The sequence below is a fragment of the Chlamydotis macqueenii genome, chromosome 6, assembly GCF_036417535.1.
Source record: "Chlamydotis macqueenii isolate bChlMac1 chromosome 6, bChlMac1.mat, whole genome shotgun sequence".
NCBI classification, from domain to species: domain Eukaryota; kingdom Metazoa; phylum Chordata; class Aves; order Otidiformes; family Otididae; genus Chlamydotis; species Chlamydotis macqueenii.
The window spans coordinates 25,263,832-25,280,682 of record NC_141561.1 but is presented as its reverse complement, the minus strand read 5'-3'; the positions used below and the strand labels follow the sequence as shown (position 1 = coordinate 25,280,682).

The 16,851-nt window shown below is 38.7% G+C and overlaps 2 protein-coding genes across 29 annotated transcripts in view; one reads left to right on the top strand and one right to left on the bottom strand.

Moving 5' to 3' along the window:
* PLEKHA3 (pleckstrin homology domain containing A3) overlaps nt 1-16,851 on the bottom strand; it is a 109,888-nt gene that overhangs the window by 27,269 nt on the left and 65,768 nt on the right. Inside the window, exon 8 of one of the 2 annotated variants that reach the window (XM_086750523.1) lies at nt 13,566-13,615. The exons of the other annotated variant lie outside the window; for it this stretch is intronic. Within the exon in view, the coding sequence (XP_086606649.1) occupies nt 13,578-13,615 (38 nt within the window). The 3' untranslated portion in view covers nt 13,566-13,577. Of the gene's footprint in view, nt 1-13,565; nt 13,616-16,851 lie in introns of those variants that run through there. 2 annotated transcript variants of the gene reach the window in all.
* Nucleotides 1-16,851, top strand: part of TTN (titin) — a 249,366-nt gene that overhangs the window by 187,118 nt on the left and 45,397 nt on the right. For all 27 annotated transcript variants that reach the window (XM_086750513.1, XM_086750508.1, XM_086750509.1 and 24 more), the window contains 28 exons: nt 81-380; nt 468-770; nt 903-1,211; nt 1,295-1,576; nt 1,808-2,107; nt 2,237-2,530; nt 2,627-5,593; nt 5,697-6,017; nt 6,131-6,415; nt 6,619-6,918; nt 7,248-7,550; nt 8,659-8,934; nt 9,052-9,351; nt 9,442-9,744; nt 9,973-10,272; nt 10,398-10,685; nt 10,778-11,074; nt 11,164-11,466; nt 11,558-11,863; nt 12,648-12,935; nt 13,043-13,333; nt 13,428-13,715; nt 13,882-14,472; nt 14,565-14,669; nt 15,167-15,364; nt 15,451-15,747; nt 15,870-16,457; nt 16,549-16,851. In XM_086750513.1, the coding sequence (XP_086606639.1) occupies nt 81-380; nt 468-770; nt 903-1,211; nt 1,295-1,576; nt 1,808-2,107; nt 2,237-2,530; nt 2,627-5,593; nt 5,697-6,017; nt 6,131-6,415; nt 6,619-6,918; nt 7,248-7,550; nt 8,659-8,934; nt 9,052-9,351; nt 9,442-9,744; nt 9,973-10,272; nt 10,398-10,685; nt 10,778-11,074; nt 11,164-11,466; nt 11,558-11,863; nt 12,648-12,935; nt 13,043-13,333; nt 13,428-13,715; nt 13,882-14,472; nt 14,565-14,669; nt 15,167-15,364; nt 15,451-15,747; nt 15,870-16,457; nt 16,549-16,851 (11,286 nt within the window). The remainder of the gene's footprint in view (nt 1-80; nt 381-467; nt 771-902; nt 1,212-1,294; nt 1,577-1,807; nt 2,108-2,236; nt 2,531-2,626; nt 5,594-5,696; nt 6,018-6,130; nt 6,416-6,618; nt 6,919-7,247; nt 7,551-8,658; nt 8,935-9,051; nt 9,352-9,441; nt 9,745-9,972; nt 10,273-10,397; nt 10,686-10,777; nt 11,075-11,163; nt 11,467-11,557; nt 11,864-12,647; nt 12,936-13,042; nt 13,334-13,427; nt 13,716-13,881; nt 14,473-14,564; nt 14,670-15,166; nt 15,365-15,450; nt 15,748-15,869; nt 16,458-16,548) is intronic.

The following is a 16,851-nucleotide window of genomic DNA, read 5'->3' as shown; positions in this document are numbered from 1 at the left end:
TTTACTGTATTTACACTGTTTATGTCATTATGTGAAGTTCATATAATAGCATGGGTATGCTTCATTTTTTTCTTAAACAGATCGTCCATCACCTCCAGTAGGCCCAGTTATATTTGATGAAGTTCATAAAGATCATATGGTAGTTTCCTGGAAACCTCCATTAGATGATGGAGGCAGTGAAATTACAAATTACATTATTGAGAAGAAGGACGCACACAGAGACATGTGGATGCCAGTTACATCTGCCACAGTTAAGACAACTTGCAAAATTCCTAAGCTGCTTGAAGGAAAAGAATATCAAATTCGAATTTATGCTGAAAATCTTTACGGCATAAGTGACCCTCTCATCTCTGATGAGATGAAAGCCAAGGACCGTTTCCGTATGTTACTAGTTTGCTATCTTACTTTAATAGTCTAATTTTTACTCTATTTTTAGTCCTCATAAACTCATTTTTCCTCCCCGCCAGGTGTTCCTGATGCACCTGAGCAACCAGTCGTTAAAGATGTTACCAAAGACTCTGCAGTAGTGGTTTGGAACAAACCGTATGATGGAGGCAAGCCAATAACAAACTATATTGTAGAAAAGAAGGAAACAATGGCTACAAGATGGGTCAGAGTTACAAAAGACCCAATTTTCCCCGGTACTCAGTTCAAAGTACCTGACCTACTTGAAGGCTGTCAGTATGAATTCCGTGTTTCAGCAGAAAATGAAATTGGCGTTAGTGATCCTAGTCCACCATCAAAGCCAATTTTTGCTAGAGATCCAATTGGTAAAGTATTAAATTTCATTTCTCATTGAAATTTTAATGCACACTTCATTTCAGTTAGGAAATCATTTTAATAGTTTCCTTCCTTTTTTCCCCCATTTCTTTCTTTTTTTTTTTTTTTGCCTTTTTTAACAGCAAAACCAAGTCCACCTGTTAATCCAGAGGCAGTAGATAAAACTAAAAATTCAGTTGATTTATCTTGGCAACCACCACGCCATGATGGTAATGGCAAGATAATTGGCTACCTTGTTGAGTATCAGCAGGTTGGAGATGAAGAATGGAAAAAGGCCAATCTTACAGCAGATTCTTGTCCTGAAACAAAATACAAAGTCACTGGCCTTACTGAGGGTTTGACTTACAAGTTCAGGGTCAAGGCTGTCAATGCTGCAGGTGAATCTGAACCAGCTTATGTTCCTGATCCAGTAGAAGTAAAGGACAGACTTGGTGAGTTTAATAAAATCAGATCAGTTTACCTAAGAAGAGATTTATTTTCCTCATTTTTAAAAAACGTATCATTTTTATTCCAGAGCCTCCTGAGCTGATACTTGATGCTAATATGGCCCGAGAACAGCATGTAAAAGCTGGGGATACTCTGAGACTTAGTGCTGTTATTAAAGGTGTTCCATTCCCCAAAGTCTCTTGGAAGAAGGAAGATCGTGAGGTCTCACCCAAAGCTGATATTGAGGTTACAGGAGTTGGCAGTAAGCTTGAAATTCGTAACACTGTCCATGAAGATGGTGGAATTTACTCCCTGACAGTTGAAAATCCAGCTGGTTCAAAGACTGTTTCAGTAAAAGTTGTTGTCTTAGGTAATCCTTTTGACATTCCTTTTATACTGCATGTTTTTATTCTATAATTAGAGATTAAGAAATAAAGGAATGCCTGAAAAATATCAATAAATCAAGTTATAAGAATTATACAGTAGAAAAAAGACTAAAAAGTGTATGAAATGTATTTGTTGCTCCTGAAATTTGCCAGATTTTGTAAAAAATGCTTTGATTATCAAACAAATAACAGATTCAATTTTTTGTCAATATTAGATAAGCCTGGTCCACCCAGAAATCTGCAAGTCAGTGAAGTCAGAAGTGATTCTTGTTATCTTACTTGGATGGAACCAGAAGATGATGGTGGCTCTGTCATTACCAACTATGTAGTGGAAAGGAAAGATGTAGCTTCTGCACAGTGGGTAGCCATCTCATCATCCTCCAAGAAACGTAGTCACATGGCTAAATATCTGATTGAAGGCACTCAATATCTCTTCCGAGTTGCAGCTGAGAATCAGTTTGGTAGAGGTCCATATGTGGAAACACTCAAGCCTATTAAAGCTATAGATCCACTGCGTAAGTGTTTTCAGTTATATGATTTGTTTTGTTCATATTGTTCTTGGTAATTCTTGGTACTAATGTGAACATGGTACACTGCTACCATAGATCCATCCTAGTAACCATTTTGTTTCTGTATTTTAAAAGATCCTCCAGGGCCACCAAAGAATCTGCATCATGTAGATGTTGACAAGACTGAAGTTTCCCTTGTTTGGAATCGACCAGATCGTGATGGTGGTGCTGAGATAACTGGATATTTAGTAGAATATCAAGAAGATGGTGCAGATGAGTGGACAAAGTTCCAGACAGTCCCTATGCTAGATTGTGTTGTTACAGGCCTACAGAAAGGAAAAATATACAAATTCCGTGTGAAAGCTCAGAATATTGTTGGTCTTAGCCTTCCAGATACAACTATACCAATAGAGTGTCAAGAAAAACTAGGTAATTTTTAGTTCTTCATGTTGTTTTACTGATTCTTTCTCTCTTTCTTTAAGCATTTCCCCTAAAAAGGTAATTTCTACTTTTCTCTAATTTCAGTACCTCCCTCCGTGGAACTAGATGTGAAGTTAATTGAAGGTCTTGTTGTTAAGGCTGGCACCACAGTGAGGCTTCCTGCGATTATGAGAGGTGTGCCGGTTCCCACTGCAAAATGGGTTACTGATGACATGGAAATTAAAACAGATGGCAGATACAAGATTGAGACTGACGATTATTCAACTGTACTTACCATCAAAGACTGTATAAGAAAAGACACTGGAGAATATCTGCTCACAGTATCTAATGCGGCTGGCAGCAAAACTGTTGCTCTACATCTTACGGTTTTGGATGTTCCTGGCCCACCAACTGGTCCTATTAATATTCTTGAAGTAACACCAGAACATATGGTTATTTCTTGGCGCCCTCCTAAAGATGATGGTGGGACTCCTATAATAAATTATATTGTTGAGAAGCGTCAGTCAAAGAAAGAAACGTGGGGGGTGGTTAGCTCTGGAACAAGTCACACAAAAATTAAGATTCCACGACTGCAGAAAGGCTGTGAATACATTTTCCGTGTTCGGGCAGAAAATAAGATAGGCATTGGTGCACCTCTTGATTCAGAACCAACAGTTGCTAAACATATGTTTGATCCACCGTCCCCACCTGGTAAACCAACTGTTTATGATATCACAGAAAATGCTGCAACAGTTTCTTGGACCCTACCAAAATCTGATGGTGGAACTCCAATAACTGGTTATGTACTTGAACGTCGGGAAGCATCTGGTAAATGGGTGCGTGTCAATAAGGCACCAATACTTGATATGAAGTACAGAGTCACTGGTCTTTTTGAAGGCAACACATACGAGTTCAGAGTTTTTGCAGAAAACATGGTAGGCTTAAGCAAACCATCTCCAAGCTCTGATCCAATAAAAGCATCACGCCCTATCACTCCTCCTGGACCACCTATAAATCCAAAATTAAAAGACAAAACCAAAGAAACAGCTGATCTTGTGTGGACAAAGCCCCTCAAAGATGGTGGCAGCCCAATTCTGGGATACATTGTGGAATGTCAGAAAACTGGAACTACGCAGTGGAATAGGATTAATAAGGATGAACTCATTAGACAATGTGCTTTCAGAGTACCTGGGTTAATAGAAGGAAATGAATATAAATTCCGAATAAAAGCTGTCAACATTGTGGGAGAAGGAGAACCGAGAGAACTGGCAGAAACTGTACTTGCAAAGGATATTCTTTCTCCTCCAGAAGTAAGCCTAGATGTCACCTGTCGAGACTTAATTACTGTCCGAGTAGGCCAAACAATCCGTATTTCTGGTAAAGTAAAAGGCAGGCCAAATCCGGACATAACATGGTCTAAAGATGGCAAAGTGCTAGTCCAAGAAAAGCGTGTTGAAATAGTCCATGATCTACCTAATGTTGAACTGCAAGTGAAAGAAGCCAAAAGATCTGATCATGGCAAATATATAATAGCAGCTAAGAATAGCTGTGGACATGCTCAAGCTTTTGCGGTTGTTAATGTACTTGACAGACCTGGACCATGTCAGAACTTGAAAATAAGCTATGTCACAAAAGATTCTTGTATGATCGCTTGGGAGAGTCCAGTGGATAATGGTGGCTCTGAAATTACAAATTACATAGTAGAGTACCGTCAACCAAACCAGAAGGGATGGTCAATTGTCTCCTCTGATATCACTAAACGATTAGTAAAGGCAAACCTTGTAGAGAACCGTGAATACTTCTTCAGAGTTTGTGCAGAAAACAAAATAGGTCCAGGTCCTTGCATCGAGACCAAGACTCCCATCCTTGCCATCAATCCTATTGACAAGCCTGGAGAGCCAGAAAATCTTCACATTGCAGAGAAAGGAAAGACATTTGTATATCTGAAATGGAGAAGGCCAGATTATGATGGCGGAAGTCCCAATTTAAGTTACCATGTTGAGAGAAAACTGAAGGATTCAGATGAATGGGAAAGGGTTCACAAAGGCAGCATTAAGGAAACACACTACATGGTAGATAAATGTGTTGAAAATAAGATTTACCAATTCAGAGTGCAAACCAAGAATGAGGCAGGTGAAAGTGACTGGGTAAGAACAGCTGAAGTTATTGTGAAGGAAGATCTGCAGAAACCAGTGCTAGACTTGAAGTTAAGTGGGGTGCTAACTGTGAAAGCAGGTGACACAATTAGGATTGAGGCTGGAGTGAGAGGAAAACCACAGCCTGAAGTTGTATGGGCAAAAGACAAAGATGCCACAGATCTAACCAGATCTCCAAGAGTCAGTATTGAAACAACTTCTGACACATCTAAGTTTGTTCTCACAAAATCAAGGCGTACTGATGGTGGGAAATATGTGATTACTGCAACTAACACAGCTGGTAGTTTCGTAGCATACGCTACTGTTATTGTCTTGGATAAACCAGGTCCTGTAAGAAACTTGAAAGTCACTGACATTTCAAGCGATAGATGTACTGTTACTTGGGACCCTCCAGAAGATGATGGTGGTTGTGAAATACAGAACTACATCCTGGAAAAATGTGAAAGCAAGCGTATGGTTTGGTCTACATACTCTTCCTCTGTCCTAGGAAACTACATAAATGTGACACGCCTCATTGAAGGTAATGAATATATATTCAGAGTTCGTGCAGAGAATAAAATGGGCACTGGTCCACCAACAGAAACACACCCAATTATTGCAAAAACAAAATATGATAGACCTGGACGCCCTGACCCTCCAGATGTCACAAGAGTTAGCAAAGAAGAGATGACTGTAGTTTGGAATCCACCAGAATATGATGGTGGCAAATCAATTACAGGATACATTTTAGAGAAGAAAGAGAAACGATCACTAAGATGGGTTCCTGTTACTAAGACTGCAATCCCAGAGAGACGCAAGAAGGTTACTAATCTCATCCCTGGTCATGAATATCAGTTCCGCGTCAGTGCCGAAAATGAAGTTGGACTGGGAGAACCAAGCTTGCCATCAAGACCTGTAGTAGCAAAAGACCCAATAGGTATCATATCACTGTATTCTACTGTATTTTGTTTTGATGTTGACATAACAGAATGCTAAGTAGCACAACTGTGTTCTTATCTGTTATTGTTATTGTCTTTCAGAACCACCTGGTCCTCCCACAAACTTGAGAGTGGTTGATAGCACAAAGAGTTCCATAACCCTTGGCTGGGGAAAACCAGTGTATGATGGTGGTGCTCCAATTATTGGATATGTTGTGGAAATTAGACCCAAAATTGAGGGTGCTGATCCTGAAGCAGGATGGAAACGATGCAATGTTGCTGCCCAAGTTATTCATACAGAATTTACAGCCACCAGCCTGGATGAGAAGCAGTTATATGAGTTCAGAGTTTCTGCCCAAAACCAGGTTGGGCTTGGCCGACCAGCTGAACTGAAAGAAGCTGTGTCTCCCAAAGAAATACTTGGTGAGTTTTCCCATCTTCTTTGTGAGTATTTACATATAATCTTCATTTGCTCTGGATTTATTTTGTTTTGTTTGCCAAACTTTGCATTTTATTTCTTTAATTTTGTCTTTCAGAACCTCCTGAGATTGAGTTGGATGCAAGCATGAGAAAGTTAGTCACAGTCAGGGCAGGATGCCCTATTAGACTTTTTGCCATTGTTAGGGGTCGGCCAGCACCAAAAGTCACCTGGAGAAGAATGGGTGTTGATAATGTTATCAGAAAAGGACAAGTTGATCTGGTTGACACTATGGCCTTCTGCGTCATCCCTGACTCAACACGTGATGACTCGGGCAAATATTCATTGACACTTGTTAATACAGCTGGAGAAAAGGCTGTATTTGTGAACGTCAGAGTCCTGGGTAAGTGCTGAGAGAAATACCTGTAGATAAGTTTTTAATTATCTTGAATGTTCATTGCATTTATGTGACCCTCAGGTGCTACAGTTTTTGAGCACAACTATATCAGCTAACACTAACTCCCCATTTATAGGAAGTTGTTAGCCCTTTTTAATTTTAACTTATTAAAGAGGAAGAGACTAGCATAAATTGAAATTTCTTTGTAGATACTCCTGGACCTGTGTCGGACTTCAAAGTTTCAGATGTCACCAAGATGTCCTGCCATCTTTCATGGGCACCTCCAGAGAATGATGGTGGTAGCCCAGTGACTCATTACATCCTGCAGAAACGTGAGGCCGACAGGAAGACCTGGGGAACAGTCACTGCAGAACTGAAGAAAACTAGTTTCCAAATAGCTAACCTTGTACCTGGAAATGAATATTTCTTTAGAGTAACAGCAGTAAATGAATATGGATCAGGTGTTCCAAGTGACCTACCAAAACCAATTCTAGCAACAGATCCCCTAAGTAAGTATGCGTTTATGCACGTTTTATGTCTTTTCTTTAATTTTAATAAGATTTTGCATTGTTTGAAAGTTGATGTTTCTAAACTGGACATTGCTACTAAATACCCAATGATAAACATAAGTATTTTTGTGTCAATTTATTTCAATGAATGAATACTTGCAAAGATATGATGAATATAGAATCATTATTATCATTAAGAATTTTGCTCTTTTCTATATTGTCCTTGTGGAGTTAATATGGATAGCATCCAATAAATCAGCAAGTATTCAGTATTCAGAAAATCTTTGAAATTCAATGTTTAATGTATTTCTTTTTTTCTCCTCTGAAAGGTGAACCTGATCCACCAAGAAAACTTGAAGTTACTGAAATTACAAAGAATAGTGCTACTTTAGGATGGCTGCCACCACTGCGTGATGGAGGCTCTAAAATTGATGGATACGTTGTTAGCTACAGAGAAGATGACCAACCAGCGGATCGCTGGACACAATATTCAGTAGTTAAAGATCTCTCAATTGTTGTAGCTGGTTTGAAAGAGGGAACAAAGTACAAGTTTAGAGTGGCAGCTAGAAATGCTGTTGGAGTAAGTTTGCCAAGAGAAACTGAAGGAGTATTTGAAATTAAAGAACAACTCAGTAAGTAACAATTTAAATACTATTTATGTTGCAATATTCTACTTCAATAAAGAAATTAGCAAGAATTCTAGTTCTTTGAGTGGGTCCCAGAAAGACAAATGCTTTCTGAAGTCATCTGGAGGATTATGGTTAACTGGATTGTATATTTGGGCTGGTCAGAAAGGACCAGAGTTGACCACTAATTTAGAATTATTAAAGAACTTTACAGGTACGGTTTCAGTTCGAACCAGAAAATAGGAACTAAGGAGAAATAATAAATACTTTCAATGAACTTAAAGAGAAAAAGAGTCAGAGTGGTAGTCTGAGAGATAAATGGGGCCAAAAGTGGGAGCTGTCTTAAGATAAGATTAAATAAGTTGTTCATATTGTAGAGTTGGTTGAGAATGTAAAGTGAAAGGCAGGGAGGACAGATTGGCTTAAATTAAGGTGGTAGGGTCGCTGAGGCACAGAAAGATGTAGGAGTAAGGGGCAGATGAAAAGAAGCTTCTTCGTTTGTGACATGGAAAGAGGAAGAGTAAGGTACAGGAGCAAAAGAGAGTTAAAACTAGCCAATGGCAGGAAGAAAAGTACACCAGACATACTGCCAAGTTTCTATTGGAAGAAATCAGAAAGATTTTGTGCAAAAGAAATAGGAGAAGGGGCTCTACTTGAAGAATTATTCAAGGGTATAAAAAAATTGACTGTGGAAATGGGTTTAGTTTAGTGAGAACTTCAGTCTTCTTTCTCTCCTCCTTCATGTTTGGCTTGTAGAAAGTGAGCAACAATAAGTGAGCAACGACAAGTTCCAGGTATAAAGAGGAATTATCTGTCATGCATTAATAGTGCACAGGTCTCTACACAAACATATGAGAAGGCAATCCAAACTAAAAAATATTCTCTTATAAACTATACAAGAATGTGAAAGTAAGGCTGGAATAGATACTGCCCACTGCAGAATCTCTAGTTGTCCATAAGTGGAACCTAAATTAAAAATTATCAAGTCATTCCTACTGGTGCTTCGACTTGAAAGAGAAGCAGAGAATTTTCATGTGAAAACATATGAAAAAGTAAATTAGTATGTGACAGAAGTTGAATTTGTATGTTTGTGTGTGATGTTTTTTTTTTTCAGTCCCACCTAAGATCCTGATGCCTGATCACGTTCACATTAAAGCTGGAAAGAAACTGAGAATTGAAGCTCATGTATATGGGAAACCCCAGCCGGTCTGTAAATGGTTGAAAGGAGATCAAGATGTACTTACATCCAGTCGCCTTGCTGTGCATAAAGCAGAAAAGTCTTCTGTTCTTATCATTAAGGATGTGACTAGAAAAGATTCTGACTTTTACACTCTTACTGCAGAAAATAGCTCTGGTACTGATAGTCAGAAAATCAGAGTGATAGTCATGGGTATGTTCCATTTCATTATTATTTTTAAACCAGGTTTATACAAATCTAGTTTTAGTATATTCCAGTGGTTGCCATTTTCTTTCATCGCTTTTTTCTTAATATACTTTTTTTGTGCAGATAAACCAGGTCCGCCCCAGCCTCCATTTGATATTTCTGAAATAGATGCTGATGCTTGCACTCTTGCATGGCATATACCTCTCGAAGATGGTGGCAGTAACATTACAAACTATGTAGTTGAGAAATGTGATGTAAGCCGAGGAGACTGGGTAACAGCTGTAGCTTCTGTCACAAAGACAAGCTGCAGAATTGGAAAACTGATTCCTGGAGAAGAGTATATGTTCCGCGTTCGTGCTGAAAATCGTTTTGGGATTTCTGAGCCGCTTAATTCTGACAAGATGATTGCAAGGTTCCCATTTGGTATGTCAGTTTTTGACAGCAGTATTTCTTTTTTTAGTCCTCCTGGTAAGAAAACATGTGATTGATATCCATCCTTGTATTTCTTTCTAGATGTTCCTAGTGAACCAAAGAATGCACGTATTACCAAGGTCAATAAAGACTGCATTTTTGTTGCCTGGGATAAACCAGATAGTGATGGAGGCAGTCCAATCACTGGTTATCTCATTGAGCGCAAAGAAAGGAACAGTTTACTGTGGGTGAAAGCTAATGACACAGCTGTGCGCTCCACAGAATACCCTTGTGTGGGGCTCATCGAAGGTCTTGAGTACACTTTCAGAATTTATGCATTGAACAGAGCTGGAGCAAGTAAACCTAGTAAGCCGACTGAGTTTGTCACAGCAAGAGCACCAGTTGGTAAGCCAAACATACAAATAATTTGCAACAGACTACTGGTTTTGTGGTCATTTTCAATGTATCTGCAACTCTTTATGATCTTCGGTTTGCCCTTATGTTTATGTTTTCATGTTTACCATGCGTTGTGTGGGTATGCTGTAAATAGGATCCAGCCCTATTAAAGCCATTTTTTAAATATGTTAACTTTTTTTGGCAAAACAGACTATAACATGATCTTATTTGCCTTAGATCCCCCTGGAAAACCTGAAGTTATTGATGTCACTAAGAGTACCGTATCACTGGTATGGACAAGACCAAAGCATGATGGTGGTAGCAAACTTATTGGCTACTTTGTTGAAGCTTGCAAATTACCTGGTGAAAAGTGGGTTCGGTGCAATACAACTCCACATCAAATACCCCTAGAAGAGTACACTGCTACTGATTTGGAAGAAAATGCTCAATATCAATTTAGAGCAATTGCCAAGACAGCAGTTAACATTAGCCGACCGTCAGAACCTTCTGATCCAGTGACCATTCATCCAGAAAATGGTAAGAAATGTAAAAGCATTTGAGACCTCTGATAAGAGTCTGTGCATATTGAATTAACACTCATGTGAAGAATCAGATGTTTATCTCTCACTAGATTGATTAACTCTTGGGGTCTTTGCTTTCAGTTCCCCCCAGAATAGAGTTGGATCTGTCTATGCAGTCCCAGCTTACAGTAAAAGCTGGAACTAATGTGCGTCTGGAGGCAAATGTATATGGCAAGCCGATGCCAACAATCACCTGGAAGAAAGAAGGAGAAGTTTTAAAGCCATCTGAAGGTGTTAAGATCACCAGTAAGAGAAATTTTGCTACAGTTGAGCTGTTCAGTGTTAACAGGAAGCAAACAGGGGACTATACTATCACTGCTGAAAATGCAAGTGGATCAAAGTCAGCAACCATTAAGCTTAAAGTACTTGGTAAGCTAAGCACTGTCTGTTAATAAATACATTTATGGTTAAATGATATAGCAAGAGATAGAGCTATAACAATGTGATGTTAATTATTCTAGATAAGCCTGGTCCACCAGCCTCCGTCAAAATAAAATATATGTATGCAGATCATGCAATGCTTTCTTGGGAGCCTCCTCTGGAAGATGGAGGTTCAGAAATTACAAACTACATTGTAGACAAGCGTGAAACAAGCAGGCCAAACTGGGCCCAAGTTAGTGCCAATGTACCCATTACAAGCTGCACCGTAGAGAAACTAATAGAAGGACATGAGTATCAGTTCCGCATATGTGCTGAAAACAAATATGGTGTTGGAGACCCTATCTTGACAGAACCAGCAATTGCTAAGAATCCATATGGTAAGTGCATTGCGGGATAACTTCATTAGTCACTATTTTTTTGTGTACACTTATGAATGTCAACATAACTTTCAAATAAATCTTCACAGATGTACCTGGACCTTGTGATCCACCAATAATTAGCAACGTAACGAAAGACTTTATGACTGTTAGCTGGAAGCCACCAGCTAATGATGGTGGATCCCCAATAACTGGTTATATACTTGAGAAGCGTGAAACTAAGGCTCTTAACTGGACAAAGGTAAACAGAAAGCCTGTCATTGAAAGAACCGTTAAGGCTACTGGACTCCAAGAAGGAACAGAATATGAGTTCCGGGTGATAGCGTTGAATAAGGCTGGACCTGGCAAGCCTAGTGCACCATCTAAAGCCGTGTATGCTCGTGATCCTCAATGTAAGCTAAAAGTCTCAGATGTTTTCCATTGCTATTTCCAAATACTTTTGTACAACAGTTGGTATGATAACTTTGTTATTTTAATTCTCAGATCCTCCTGGCCCACCTGCTTTCCCAAAAGTGGTTGATACTACTCGCAATTCAATAAGCCTGTCATGGAGCAAACCAGCATATGATGGAGGAAGCCCTATTATTGGTTATCTAGTGGAAGTAAAAAGAGCTGACACGGACAACTGGGTCAGATGCAATCTACCCAAGAACTTACAGGCTACGCGATTTGTGGTAACAGGGCTCATAGAAGACACAGAGTACCAGTTCCGCATTTATGCTGTCAATAAGATTGGATACAGTGATCCAAGTGATGTTCCTGATAAACACACTGCCAAAGATATTTTAAGTATGTTCACTGAAAACAAATTATGTTGTTGGCTTTTGCTTTAATTCATGGGATGGGTTCCAAAGACAGGGTTTGTCACAGATCACAGAAGCAGATTAATTTGGAATGAGTCATTTCTCAAAAAATGTAGGCCAAAAGTGGCTCATTTGGAAGAGAATAGGGCAGTTAGGAACAGAGTAGAATCTGACTAGTGTCTGCTTTGTATGCTAGATACTCTTCTCCTCCTGTTTTGAGTCTTCGAGGATTTTTTCTTTCTCTGCTCCTAAAATTAGACTTTTCAGATCTCTCTTCTATTCTTAAAACTTGCAGTCTTCTTCATGCCTTCTAAGTAATTTGGAGCCAAGATTACTATTCTAAGCATCTATGTGGCACACTAATTTTATGATGCTTATTCCTTAAGAGCCATGCTGGCTTCTGTATACATTCTGCTGTATGTATAAAGGCATTGCTTCACAGAACTGTCTTGGTTTAAGATAAGTAGTACAGTCCAGGAGCTTTTGAAACTCCTTTGAGTTCTAGAAGAACTAGGAGACTTCTTCATATGATAAGTAATGTAAATGGTGGAAAAGGCAGGGAAAAAAGGAAGTGAAATCAGTGCAAAAAAAATGCCAAGTCTACAAATGATCTTGAGATGGGAGTCAGGACACTAACTCACTGACATCACCACAGGCATGAGAACAAATTGGATATCTAGTGGAATGCTAGTAAAGAGAGACTTTTGTCACAGTAACTTCAGTGATATATAGATGATGTTTTAATTGCATGTTTTTTGTTAAATACACAGTTCCTCCTGAGGGAGAACTTGATGCAGAACTAAGGAAAGTCCTTGTGTTGCGTGCTGGAGTCACAATGAGACTTTATGTGCCAGTAAGAGGACGTCCACCTCCAAAGATTACGTGGTCTAAAGTGGGTGCCAACCTACGAGATAGACAAGGATTAGACATCAAGTCAACTGATTTTGATACCTTCCTACGTTGTGAAAATGTAAACAAATATGATGCAGGAAAATATGTCCTCAGTCTGGAAAACAGCTGTGGCAAAAAGGCATATACCATTGTTGTAAAAGTACTTGGTAAGTGTCAAGGTTTTCCCCATTATAATATATTAATTAACATTTTAACAGATACTTTGTTGTATTTTGTTTACTAAATCCGATATGCGGTTGTTGTCTTTATTTAGATACTCCAGGCCCTCCAATTAACCTGATTGTAAAGGAAGCATCTAAGGATTCTGCCTTCATTACATGGGAACCTCCGCTGATAGATGGTGGCAGCCCAATCACAAACTATGTCGTTGAAAAACGTGATGCAGAAAGAAAGTCATGGTCCACAGTAACAACGGAATGTCCAAAGACAAGCTGCAGGATAACTAACTTAGAAGAAGGCAAATCTTACTTCTTCAGGGTTTTTGCTGAAAATGAATATGGTATTGGTGACCCCTGTGAAACTCGTGATGCTGTTAAAGCTTCTGGTAAGAAAAGTGAATCCATTTTGCCTATTTTTGTATTCAAATCATTTTTATTTTTAGCTTGAATGGACACTTACTATGCTTTTCTTTCTTCTAGAAACACCTGGACCAGTTGTGGATCTAAAAGCTTCAGCTGTAACAAAATCATCATGCAATTTAGTATGGAAAAAACCTGTCAGTGATGGTGGAAGCCGAATTTTTGCATATATTGTCGAGGTCCTGATTGGTGAAGATAAATGGCAAGAAGTCATGCGAGCGAAGAACCTCCATTTTTCAATGAGAGACCTGAAAGAAGGACAAGAATACACTTTCAGAGTCAGAGCCCAAAATGATGCTGGATATGGAACTCCAACAGAGCTCACAATTCTGGCAAGAGATGATGTTGGTAAGAAGGAATTTAATCCAATGCTTTGCTTACCCAAATTACATTTTTTTTTATGTTTACTATCATTACTATGCATACATACAAATCAGATGCCTTTAAAATAGCATCATAATTTTATCACAGAGTTTATGCATAGTTGAATAACTGGTTTCTTTTATTTTTACAGTGGCACCTGATCTTGATTTAAGAGATCTACCTGATTTGTGCTATATAGCTAAAGAGGGTAGCAATTTCCGTCTTAAAATCCCCATTAAAGGCAAGCCTGTCCCAGCTGTAACTTGGAAGAAAGATGAAGACCAGGCACTTACTGAGAGTGGAAGAGTTACATTTGAATCTACAGCAGTTAACACTACACTTGTGGTATATGACTGCCAGAAAGCTGATGCTGGAAAATACACAATAACTCTGAAGAATGTTGTTGGCAGCAAGGAAGGCACCATTTCTGTGAAAGTTGTTGGTAAACCTGGCATACCAACAGGTCCAGTGAAATTTGAAGAAGTCACAGCTGATGCCATAACCTTAAAGTGGGGCCCTCCAAAAGACGATGGTGGTTCAGAAATCACTAACTATGTCCTAGAGAAGAGAGATAATGTAAACAATAAGTGGGTGACTTGTGCCTCTGCAGTCCAGAAAACTACATTTAGAGTTACAAGACTTCATGAAGGAAATGAATATACGTTCAGGATCAGGGCTGAAAATAAGTACGGAGTAGGTGAAGGTCTTAAATCTGACCCTGTCATTGCAAAACATCCATTTGGTAAGTATCCATTGTAGTTTTCAAAACTGAAAAAAAATGGTTTAGAGGTGATATTGATTTTTAATGTTACTGCTTTTTTATATATTGTTTAGATGTGCCAGATGCTCCTCCACCTCCCAATATTGTTGATGTTCGACGTGAATCTGTAGCTTTAACTTGGACTGATCCTAGAAGAACTGGAGGCTCACCAATCACAGGTATATCTCCAAAAGCCTCTCTAGTATTTCAGTTCTTAGTAGTTCTTTCTCTATGTCAAAGGGTAAGATAAAACTATCAGATCTTTATGCTTTAACTTGAGTGATTAATTGATTGGTTGATCGATTTCACTGTTTTGTTTCCTACTCGATGATGATTTTTTTAAAAAAAATTAACTTAAAAATCAGGAAAAGACTAACTAAGGAACAATATTTTTGCACAGAGCCAAAATATCTAAAGGAAGAAAAACAAACTCACGTGTATGTTACATTACTTAGGTCTATAAAATTAGTGATTTACATTTACAAATGTCTTGTCATTGCAATTACGTACATCTGTAATGTATATCCACATTCATTTCTTAATCTGATTTTCAGTGTTCCTCTTGCACAATGCCTATGTGACATGCCATACAGGCAGTATGATGTTTCACAATGCTATGAGAAATGAAGATTTCTGGAAAACCCCTCATATTTTCACCTCACCATTTTTCTTCTAGGTTATCACATTGAAGTCAAAGAAAGAAACAGTCTTCTGTGGAAGAGAGCAAATAAAACACCAATAAGAATGAAAGACTTCAGAGTGACAGGGTTAACTGAAGGTCTGGAATATGAATTCAGAGTAATGGCAATCAATATGGCTGGAGTAGGTAAACCAAGTCTTCCATCTGAACCAGTTGTGGCACTTGATCCTATTGGTAAGTCATCAGGAGAATAAAAAGGAAAATTCTGAAATTTGAAATAACTTGTATTTTACTACTATTTATTATTTTTTTTCTTCTAGATCCCCCTGGGAAACCTGAAGTTATCAATGTAACTAGGAACTCAGTAACACTTATTTGGACAGAACCAAAATATGATGGTGGACATAAGTTAACTGGCTATATTGTTGAAAAGCGTGATTTGCCATCAAAGACTTGGACAAAAGCTAATCATGTGAATGTTCCAGACTGTGCATTTACTGTAACTGACCTCATTGAAGGCTCAAAATACGAGTTCAGAATTAGAGCAAAGAACACTGCTGGAGCTATCAGTCCTCCATCTGAATCCACAGGAACCATAATATGCAAGGATGAGTATGGTATGTAGATGGCATTAAAAATACAGAATTTAATTTGAATAATTAATACCAAATCTTTTTTTTTCCCTCTATTTTCTTGTTATAACAATCGGAGTTTTTTATTTGTTATTTTGTTTTGACAGAGGCACCAAGTGTTGTTATCGATCCTACTTTGAAGGAAGGTTTAACAGTAAAAGCAGGAGACACTATTACAGTGTCTGCTATTAGTATCCGTGGCAAACCACCTCCAACTTCAGTATGGTCAAAAGCTGGAAAAGATTTTAGACCTTCAGAGCTTGTGCACATTGAAACCACACCAACTTCTTCTACTCTAACCGTCAAGTATGCAGCTAGAAAAGATTCTGGAGAATACACAATCACTGCAACCAATCCTTTTGGCACTAAGCAGGAGAGCGTACATGTGAAAGTTTTAGATGTTCCAGGACCTCCAGGGCCTATTGAGATCAGCAATGTTTCAGCAGAAAAAGCAACTCTTACATGGTCACCTCCTGCAGAAGATGGTGGATCACCAGTCAAATCATATGTTCTTGAAAAGAGAGAAACTAGCCGACTGCTCTGGACATTGGTTGCTGAAAATATTGAAAGTTGTAGGCATGTTGTTAGCAAGCTCATTCAAGGAAATGAATATGTTTTCCGTGTCTCAGCAGTAAATCAATATGGCAAGGGTGAACCAGTACAATCAGAACCAGTTAAAATGGTGGATAGATTTGGTAAGTAGAACAAGCTAAGTTCCACTGTGTTTTATTTATTCTCTGAAGACTTGAGTTTTGTTTCAATTGTACTTTTTTTCTTCCTTATCAGGTCCCCCAGGCCCTCCTGGAAAGCCAGAAGTAACAAATGTCACTAAAAATGCTGTCACGGTTACCTGGAAAAGACCAGTAGATGATGGTGGAAGCGAAATCACAGGTTACTATGTGGAGCGAAGAGAAAAGAAAGGTTTAAGATGGGTCAGAGCAACAAAGAAACCAGTTTCAGATCTTAGATGCAAAGTAACTGGTCTCCTGGAAGGAAATGAATATGAATTCCGTGTCAGTGCAGAAAACAGAGCAGGAGTTGGACCACCAAGTGATGCTTCAAACTCAGTCATGTGCAAGGATGTTGCAT